Below are 10,091 nucleotides of genomic sequence, written 5' to 3'. Positions count from 1 at the left end.
TTGCCTAATAATTCTGCACTCCCTGTATGTTTGGCCACATGTTTACATTCCCTGGAAAGATCTGTTTTTATAAAGGAGCTTCCTGCATAGGGCAGCATACCTAAACCACACCAAAGAAAACACTGTTAAAAGGAAGAGGCTAAAGGACTTGTGATGCACAAAACACACAGAGAGAAGGCGTGGAAAAACCCCAACTAAACCCCAACAGCAGGGTTGCTTACTCAGGTCACCAGCCTTATATATCTGCAGGTTTCAATCAGATTGGTTAAATTGTTTCTGGAACAGGTGAAAAACTGATGAATGGACAGAAAGTGGTTCTTTAAATAATTAGTATTAGGTTAGACAAAGTCACAGTTTAGTTGGTTAAGAGATTTAACTAAATTCTGTCTGAAAGTTCGGCTTATTACAAACATTAAGAGGTTAAAAAAGACCCAAAAGAACAGTAGTTGTACGTCAGTGCGAAGGGCTTCATTAGGATTCAAACCCTGAGGTCCAACAGTGTTTCACAGACTTATCAGAGCTATGCGAGGAGTCAGTCCACTCCTCACCACCTGCTGCTGTTCTCTGTGAGCTCTACATGATGACAGAATGAAACAGTCTCTGGGTAACATAGATGCTGTAAAACATTAGCATTACTCAAACATGGAAAAGACCAAGTGCGTGTGACCTTTATTGTAGGCAGGCAGGTGCGGCTTTTTAGTTTACAGAAAAGAACATCTCAGTGGGGAAAATGTCAGTTCTCAGCTTAAAAGCTTTACTACACTGAGTGAAGGAAAGGTTAACGTTAGACTGGGTTCATAGCAGTTTGGCACCTGGCTGTAGTTACAAATTCACAGTGGCAAAAAATATCAATTGGTTTGGTTGAACTGGTGTTGTGAGGATTGGCTGAAGAGTTCCTTCAATTTGCTAGAGCCAGAAGTCAATAGAACATCAGATTAGAGCCTGCATGAGTTCAACGAGTGGACACGTGTCAACATCAGCTGCTGGGAGGAGACTGTGTGTATGAGGACTCCAGGGATTGAAAATCATTACTGAAGATGAATATTAACATAAAGAGAACTGCTCACAACTGGCTAACACAAAATAAAAAAGTCCAATGAAGTGTGAAGTAACAGATGACAGCGGTGCAAATTCTTTCTTTTGATGCGATTTAGTGCATTATGTAAAATACAAAAGTGAGAGTTTATTTGAAAGTGAACTGCATGTTTGTCAGGGTTTGCTTTTAGATCTCCAGCTCATGTTTTATTATCAAGAAGAAACTTGTAACTGAGCCACTTGCTGCTGCTTTAATGACAAGGCCTATGCATTGGTACACACGGGACAATCAGACGAGCGCCATCACTGCACCAACTAGAAAAAACAACTTGACAGTGAAGCGTTTCATTGATATGCATAAAGAGCTCGGATAGCGTTTTATCCTTTCTTCCCCTGCTCGTCTTGTTAGATGTGACAAGAAGTAAGGAAGAGGGAGAGTAGAGTAGCACTGTGCGTACATGTGTGTGTATGTGTGTGATATCCTGACGTGCTGCAGGTCCGTCCCGGCTGACACCCACCCAGCTTTCTTGGGAGCCAATTAGTCATCGCTGGGCTCGGCTTTGACGACCGCAGAACCGCAGCAGATTCATTTATACACAACTTGTTCTCTCTGCGGCTAATGAAGGTGCCAGAAAGAGAGGAAGGGAGGACAGAGAGGAGAAGGGAAGAGGAGCAGACGATATATATTACAGTCAGATGTGTGGGGTCATTATCACAAAAGAAATCTTTAAACTGACATGGTAGAATGAGAGGAGGCTGCACGATGAAGGAACGTGAAGTCTTTTCAGCTATCTGGAGAATTTAACTTGAAAAATAGATGCTGTCAGCTCAGTTTCGTAGTCCTAGATACAAATCTGCTCCCTTGATGTTGCAGCAAATGGTTTTGGATCAAGCTTGAGTGTGCAGGAATGCATTTGACAGCTAAACTAAGGCACTTCTGTGTAATCCTTGCCTTTGTTTCTATCTTTTTGTACTCTCACATACATGCTCACCTCTGTCACTGCAAGTCATTTACGTGTAAGGAGTGTTTACCTCCTACTTTTGCCTCGTTATGTCAATTCTGGCCGATGACTGATACTCGGTGCCCCTCCCTTTTTATTTACCTTAAGCAGCTTTCAACAGCTGCCAGGTTCTGTTTGCTAGATCGTGTATTGTTGACACATGGAGAGATGAGGCCCACAAGCTCTGACTTTAAATATATCTCCCCACCCTGGATGTTTTAAAAACATGCGAATGCTGTATTAGCTGAGTCAGAGACTGTGTTTGTTTTTGGTGGTATGGTTCTGTTCTGGACCTGCTTTGCAAAGCCAGCATAGAACACAGCAGACATCGATTTAACAATGATTAAGTTAGAAGTAGAATTAGTGGAGGAAACGGCGTCGATGTGGGTTGCAAAGAGGCTTGCACTGAAATCCACTAGCTTGGATGTGGCTTTCCAAAATTAAAGCTACACTTTATTTTTTTATTTTCATCCTAATGAAATGATTAAAGTATAGAGGGGTGAAATAATGGGAGCCACTGAGAGACAACCTTTAAGTATCCTTTGTGTAAAAACAGCTGCTTTAAGTGAAATAAAACTCAAAAAGAGCAACTAAAAGCGTCAAATCTTCAATTATTGCAGGAAATATGGAGCTTAAAATTTCAGTCTGGACCATTTGACTCCAAAGAAAATTGATATTTCCATCTGCATTAATTTATATTTGTGAGGAAGGCCAAGTTCTAGTGAGCAACAGATATGAAAGCATGAAAGGAGGACCTGGGGTGCAGGTGGGTTGCAAAGGAGATTGCAGATTTCTTTTTTCTATATTTTTATTACTGCTTAAATTTATTTTAATTTGATTACTAAGATGCATTTAATCATTTTGATGTGCTTGCTTTTCATGTAGCCTCAATAAAAGAACAGTGTTACGGGAGAACGAACGAGAGCAACTGGGGTCAAGCGAAGGAACGGTGTTTGTCCGGTTCTCTCTCGTGCACGAGAAACATGAAGAACTTTGCCTACTTCGTGTCTTGCTTGCGGTGTAATTATATTGTCTTCAACGTTCCAGTGAATAGGTTCGAGCTACAAACCTATCAAGTGCTCTGGTCATTTGATGTATAGTAAATCCATAAAATGGGAGTGTGGCGAGCATATGTAAGGTTATAACCTGTCAGGGAGCATTTGCTTCAGCTGAGGGCATCATCAGTAAATACATGCCAAACTGCATTAGTTATAATGCAGTTTGGAGGCCATACTTTTAATGTGTGAGCCATGTTCAGTATTTTTTGGTGAGCATAAAGTTACACACCAAGAAGGAATGACAACAGGTCTGCTGCTGATACTCTGCATCTCTGTGTCAGAACAGTATCCCTTCCAATCATTTGTATTCAAGGGTTGGCGATGTTTGCTTAACTGCGTGCAGGAGAATGTGGATGCAGCATCTGTTTCTGTTCTCGTTTCAGTCTGAGCTGTTGCAAGCGAGCGGGTGATTGTGCCTTCAGCCTAGAGAGAACAACCGAATGTAGATGAAACAATAAGAGGAAAAGTGAAGATGGATGAGAGGGGAGCTTGGGAGGCTGGAGGGGAAAATAAAGGGAGCTCAGACTGCAAAAAGGGATAGGAGAAAGAAAAGATTTTTGCTGTTTTTGCAGCAACTAGAATGTGTTGCTAAAGGGGAAAAGAGAGAAAGTGATACCACACAGCGCTGTGTTTCTGCATGCAGGGCTGAGGCGAGCTGCTAGCCCCCTGTGAGTCTTGCTAAAAATAAACGTGGGAGGAGAGGAATCCTCCTGTCTATCTCTGTGCATCTTTCTCTGCTTTGTCTCTTCTTCCTTCTCTAATCATTCACTCCCATTGCAGGTGTGTGTGGATGCATATAACTGTGCTGTTTAGTGTTTGTTTTGACCATTTCTACAGCTTAGTTAATCCAAATAAAAAGGCAGATGTTAAATTAACCAGTCAAAAACGGTGCTTGTTTTTCAATCCAGCAGGTTCTCTGCAGAAACTAGAAATGATTATAATAATAATCATTGCTGCAGTTAAATAGACTGGAGCAAAAATCAGATACTGTATCTCTGTTTACTTTAAATGAAACGATCACAGACTGACTCTGTGCTTACAGCAGCTACAGGCACTCAAATGATTATTTCTGATGTGAAGATGAACGTGAACAGTGCAGTAAAGTTTTTCTCTTTTCTCTTTAGCTGTTTCTATGATGCGCCACAGTGCTTCAGCTTTTGGATTTGCCGTAAGTCCAGAGTAAACACTCTACTTCATTAAAAGTAGAAATTGTAGTGATAGAATTCCCAATTACCAATGTTTACACTTTGCAGTTTGATGCCACGCTGGATGTGTTGTCATCTGTGATTGTATTGTGGCGATACAGCAACGCCGCAGCTGTCCACTCAGCGCACCGCGAGTACATGTAAGTATGATCACCTTTCACCCCGATCCACTCTGACCCGGGCTAAAATCCCCTTTATTTATAATGCTCTGCATAAGCCACAGACGGTATAAAACATGGACGTAGCTTCTGGGTCAGAAAAATGAAGCCAGTGTGTCTTAGCCACCATATGGCTACAGGTGTTGCTGCAAAAAGGCATTAGGTCTCTGCCCCCTCGCATCACCAAACACAATCAAAACAGAACTTCAGAGAGCAAACGGACGGCATCACGGTAGCTACATCAATCGTTTGTACTGTCTGTGGCATACACGGTACTTTTGATTTAAAATGAAAACTTCCTCCATCAAAGAAAGCATACATATCCCAGGCAGAAAACTTTCCCCAGCCTGAGATTTTAATGCTTTTTTTGCTGGAGGAAATTAGATCAATTAAGTTTTTAGTAGTTTTTATTACTGACATGTGCTTTATCAGTCTCCTTAGCAACGGTAACATTTGTTTGTGATCGAGGAATCATCTGCCAGGCTGCTCCTCGTACATTTTTCCTTCACCACCAGATTTATTTGTAGCGAATGGTCTGAAGCAGTCAGAAGGTCTTAGCAGAAACATTTTCATATACTCAGTCTGAACAACTGTTGATGCAATAACCAGCAATTCACTGTAAAGTGCTGCACTGTATAAATATCAGATTGGCTGCACAAGTAAAGTTGTTTTGACCAGATATGATTAATCTTATTTTTATATACTTAGCTCGGGTACTTCCAGCCCATAAACAGCAACAACATGAATTCATGTATACTTAAAATTAAAGTTCAAACCCAAATACAGCTTTTGACAGCTTTGCTTCTATATATAGTTTTCTTTACCCCTCAGGCATCAAAAGGCTGATGAAGTATTGTCACACTCAAGTTTGACTCAGAGGTCCTGTGAATGCGATAGCTCCAAGGAACCCACCTACGGTTTTCAAATTGATACTATAGGTTAGGGTGACCAACCGTCCTCTTTTCCCCGGACATGTCCACTTTTCACATTTCGTTCGGGACGTCTGGGGTGATTTTCGAGATTGATAAAAATGTCCAGGTTTTCCGACAGAGGACCCATGTGTGTGACGTCATCCCTGAACTGCTGCTTTGTGAGTTGTTGTTCTGCGCTCACAGACGGGACAGAGCGCGCAGCAACACACCTAATGATGTTTAAAAGATCCCAAAGCGCAAGTGCATCTTTTCAGATGAACTGCAAAAGAAATTTCCCTCGTACCGACCCAGTACTGGTAATTTTTCTTATGCAGATGAGGCCTTATTTCTGCACCATTATTTAATTCCAGAGGCTTTTAAGTTATTTGTTTGCACTTGTTGTCTTGTAAAAGCCTATATGACATTTTTGTTTCACCATTCATTAACCGCACAGAGAAGGCATCGTTTAAATATGTTAAATATGTTTCTTTAAGCAAGTTCTTCATGACTGGGCTAAGTGTCCTCTTTTTTGGAAATCAAAAATATGGTCACCCTACCATAGGTGTAGCTACACTGCAGAAGCCTCGGTATGGTCTCATATATACGACCAATAAGACAAAAGAAGTCCAGCAATGTGATGAAATTTATTTCAGTGTGTCTACAATGGCCTGTGTGAGCGAGGGGAGAGATTGTGTAGTCTGCTCTGTCCAGCAGAGAAGTGTGTCAGACAGCATGCCTCTTCAGCTCCGTCAAGCTCAGCCCAGTGGGACCGATCACAGACAAGCGCCTCACATCTTATCTCTACCTGGCTGAGAATAGAGTGTGTGTGAGAGGAGGCTGCCCTTTCAGAGCCTGTTGAATGGTCAGAGTGCTGGCAGCCAGCAGGAGACTGAAAGAGAGAGACGAGCCAGTCATCACTTTACTTCTGCTCTGAAATAGTTGAACGGTGTTGCACCAGTTCATCCAGCATAGGATGGGCTGCAAGCAAAGCAAAGCAAGTAAAATCTTTAGGTTTGTCCGTACTGGCGATTAAGTGAAACTTTCACTCCCTGCGTACACACAGACTCACACTTAACAGTGGAGTTGTGTCACGGTCTCACAGGAGTTGCTAATTGCCTTAGAGACGACAGATGAGCTCATATCCTCTGGAGACCAGACACTGAAGTGCATGGAAAAAGATTCAACAGCAAAGCATCTGCTTTAACATGAAAGCCATGAGGAAGCTAATAAAATGATAAATAATAAAATTGTTATACTTTAATAATTATATATTCTAGTTGTAGTGTCTGTGAGTTCTCAGACCACACCCATCTTTTTAAAGATCTATTTAAATATTTAAATAAAAATACTTCATAGGAGGAGATATAAATGTGTTGTGAATTGAAAAGAAATTAGGACATGAATCTAAGTGTTCTCCAATAGTCTCTTAGCTCTGCTTTGTCCCGTGTGCATCCATTTACATGATAAATGGAAACAAAAATGGCGTCTTCCTTAATCCCCAGAGTCTGAGCGTATCATAGCCAACCAAGCTGTCTTTGTGTTGCTCTTTAACTAACAGCTGTTTTTGCTATCCATACAAACTGCTTGTGTGTGTGCATATTAGTTAATGAAAATATGTTGCGGTAATGAGTGAGTTTCAGCTCTTAGATACACTTTTAACTTAAAGAGCTATGTTAGCTATGTCCATTTGTACCCTTTATGCTAAGCTAACTAGCTCCTAGCTAGCGACATTGTTTGCCTCGACGACTCTCTGCCAAAAAAGCTGTACAGTTTGCTAAACACCAACACACAATTTTCAATTTTCACCAAAGTTGTTTGCAGATCAAATTTAAAAATTTTATGGTTGAGGGTTTTGTGAGTTTATCAGAAAGAACTGCTAAATTTACCAGACAGACAACATAAAATGATCAGAGTAACAGGAAGTGTGCGACTAAAGACCGGTCTGATTAATTCCAGCTGTATTTTTAATATAAATATTTGACAGCTTGCTAAACCATCATGTGAAAACATCTACACAAATCCACTTGAAAGCGGTCTTCATTGTGTCATTTCAGCACTGCTAAATGGAGAATGTGGACAAAGTTGAGGAGCTGCTCAGCCAGTAATTGGCTTCGCTGAGAAGACGGCTTCCTCTTGATCACACGCACACTCACACAATCTATGACAGCTATACACAAACACACCCACACACACACACACAGACATGTTTCTGCAGACATACTCTGAAACAGAAAAATGAGAATCATCCGAGAGCAACAAAATCTAAATATAAAGCTATTTTCTGTTGCTGTCTTATACATAGCCACCACAGCGTGTTTGATTTGGGAGTTTTGTACACTGATTGGCCTTCTTGACACAACCCCAACAGGGATTTGTGGCTCTGGCTGGAATTAAACCTGTGACTTGCTTGCCACTATAGTACTTGTACAGATGCATAAAATATGGATCCATGTATTTACACCTTAACTGTAGCCTGGCGTCTTCCTCCTGCTGCAGTGTTTGTTTGTTAGATAGCCAGCGGCTTTGAGCAGACTGAGTGAGAGGGCTACTGATGCACAACGAGAGCCTCTGTGTTCTTTTTCTTAGTTTTTTGATCTGTCTGGGAATGATAGAGAAGGTGCGGTTGAACAGCAATGCCCAAGTACCGAGTGGTTGCCAAGGTAACAAGCTTTAGGTGTCAAAGTAAGACAAATTGGGGACTTTTGTTTTCCACGTGAAAACACAAATACCTCCATTGAAATCACCAAGGTTAGAGATGCTGTTGTTGTGAGCGTGTTGATATTAATAAGTGATCCACCTCTGTGCATTAAAACAGAAGCTGCATGCAGCCGAACACTTTGCTGGTCTTTTTGCTGTTCGGTTGTTCTGCTGTGGAGTAAACAGCAGCTCGGAGCGATGATGTCATTTTCCAACCACAGGAAGCGATAGAGGGCTGTAGTGGTGGATACGGCGCTCCATTGTGTGTGTCTACGTGTGTTCGTGCACCCTGCTGTGGACTTCCCGGAGTGATGTTGGGTTGCCTTGGTTACCTCATCCGGTCAAAACCCAGGATGCTAAGTGTGGCTCAAGAGCAGCCGTCAGATTTGAACACGTACACTTGGGTATTCATCCATGACCAGGACATATGCTCCGATTGGTTTTTGTGTCCCTCTAGACTTTGTTAATTGGGTAAAGGTGCTTAAAGGACATCTGCTGCTTCCAAATGAATCCTCCGGATCACTCTGAATAAATGTTATCTGTCATTGAGGATCGTTTAGGGTAGCAGGAAGCTGTAGCTTTATCTAACACTCTACAGTTATCATAGAAGTTGATGCTTCCGTGTTCAGAAAAACATCTACTACTTATACTTGGACTTTAGTTTTAGTCAGGACCAGTATTTGGTAGTATGGCTCTAATCAGGGATACTGTTTTCATACTTGGAATGCATGCAAAGTCAGGGAGGAGGAGAAGCTTGAATGGATGAACCGTGTAAAATTGCAAATTCACTTTTCTCCATCTGATATACAGAAACTCCAGCTAAAAATGTCTTTAGATGAGATCAGTCCAGCCATTATTTCCCACTTATCCAGTTCAGGGTTGCAGGCGTACTGAATCCTGAGCTGTTACGGAGTTAGAGGCAAGGCCAACCTAGAGAGCCCTGCCTGTCTTTGACTGTAGAGGAGAGCCCACATGCACCCAGGAACAACACGCAAACTACACACAAAGTCCTCAGACTACAGCTCTTTAGATGAGATGTTAGATTCTGGGTTTTTTGGCAAGTCAAAATTATAAGCGAGTCATCGATTTTATGGTATTTTTAATTTGGTAGTTGTTTTGATCTGTGTTGTTCAGCACTTTAGTCTGCCGGGTGTGTTCTTAAAGTGCTATACAAATAAACGATGATGATGATGATGATCGATTGGAGGTCTCCTGGAGAAATTTGAATTTAATACCTCATTGTTTGTGAAATCGTGGCTCGAGCCCTGCAGCCATGCAGCACCACTTTTATTGTTTGGGTTGGCCGTCGCATCAGGATCTGCTCAGAAAGAATGAAGAAACTAAAAACACTCTGTTTGTTGGTTACTGATCGCCTGTGTCTTCTTTCCTTTCCTCTGCAGAGCTTGTGTTATCCTGGGTGTGGTTTTCATCCTGTCCTCCTTATGCATTATGGGTAAAGCCATCCACGATCTGGCCACCAAACTGCTACCAGAAGTGGTAAGAATTCATCCATCACACTGTTCTGGGTTTGGTTTTAGACAGATTTGTGAGGATTATAATCGGACTGTGAAAAGAGACCAATTCTGCAGAGCACCATGCTTTAATTGTTACACTTATTGCACAAAAAGCAGCGGATGAGACAGGATAATAGTAGATTAGTTTACTACCACATGCTGATTTTCCTACAATGGCTCTGGCTGAGATGCAGGGGTCAAAACTGGATTCAGACAGAAGATGGACGAGAGCTTTGGATTAAGCGGCTTCCATATGGGATGCATAATGTTCTCCATTTAACATTCAGGGGAAACCCCCTAAACATACTAACATACTGCGCACCATGGCAGCTGTATAACCCACAGCCACGTTCATCTCCCTGAACTCAGGCTGCCAAAGGTTTAGTGTGTAATCAGATTTTTCTGTGGAATTTGCAGTTATTTTTAAAGCTTTGGCAGATAGTAACCGCTCCTGTGTCTGGCCAGGACCAGGGCTCTGCTGTCCCTGGTGTAATACAGACAGCGAGCCAGAG

The 10,091-nt window shown here is 41.8% G+C and overlaps 1 protein-coding gene across 1 annotated transcript in view; it reads left to right on the top strand.

Moving 5' to 3' along the window:
- The window catches only part of LOC102197028 (transmembrane protein 163-like), a 27,543-nt gene that overhangs the window by 8,192 nt on the left and 9,260 nt on the right, over nucleotides 1-10,091 (top strand). Inside the window, exons 3-5 of the mRNA XM_005739859.1 lie at nucleotides 4,219-4,262; nucleotides 4,348-4,439; nucleotides 9,466-9,562. Of these exons, the coding sequence (XP_005739916.1) occupies nucleotides 4,219-4,262; nucleotides 4,348-4,439; nucleotides 9,466-9,562 (233 nt within the window). The remainder of the gene's footprint in view (nucleotides 1-4,218; nucleotides 4,263-4,347; nucleotides 4,440-9,465; nucleotides 9,563-10,091) is intronic.

This window comes from Pundamilia nyererei, unplaced genomic scaffold (assembly GCF_000239375.1).
Source record: "Pundamilia nyererei isolate P.nyererei 1_Seehausen unplaced genomic scaffold, PunNye1.0 scaffold00094, whole genome shotgun sequence".
Classification (NCBI taxonomy): domain Eukaryota; kingdom Metazoa; phylum Chordata; class Actinopteri; order Cichliformes; family Cichlidae; genus Pundamilia; species Pundamilia nyererei.
This window is presented reverse-complemented; position numbering and strand designations above follow the sequence as displayed.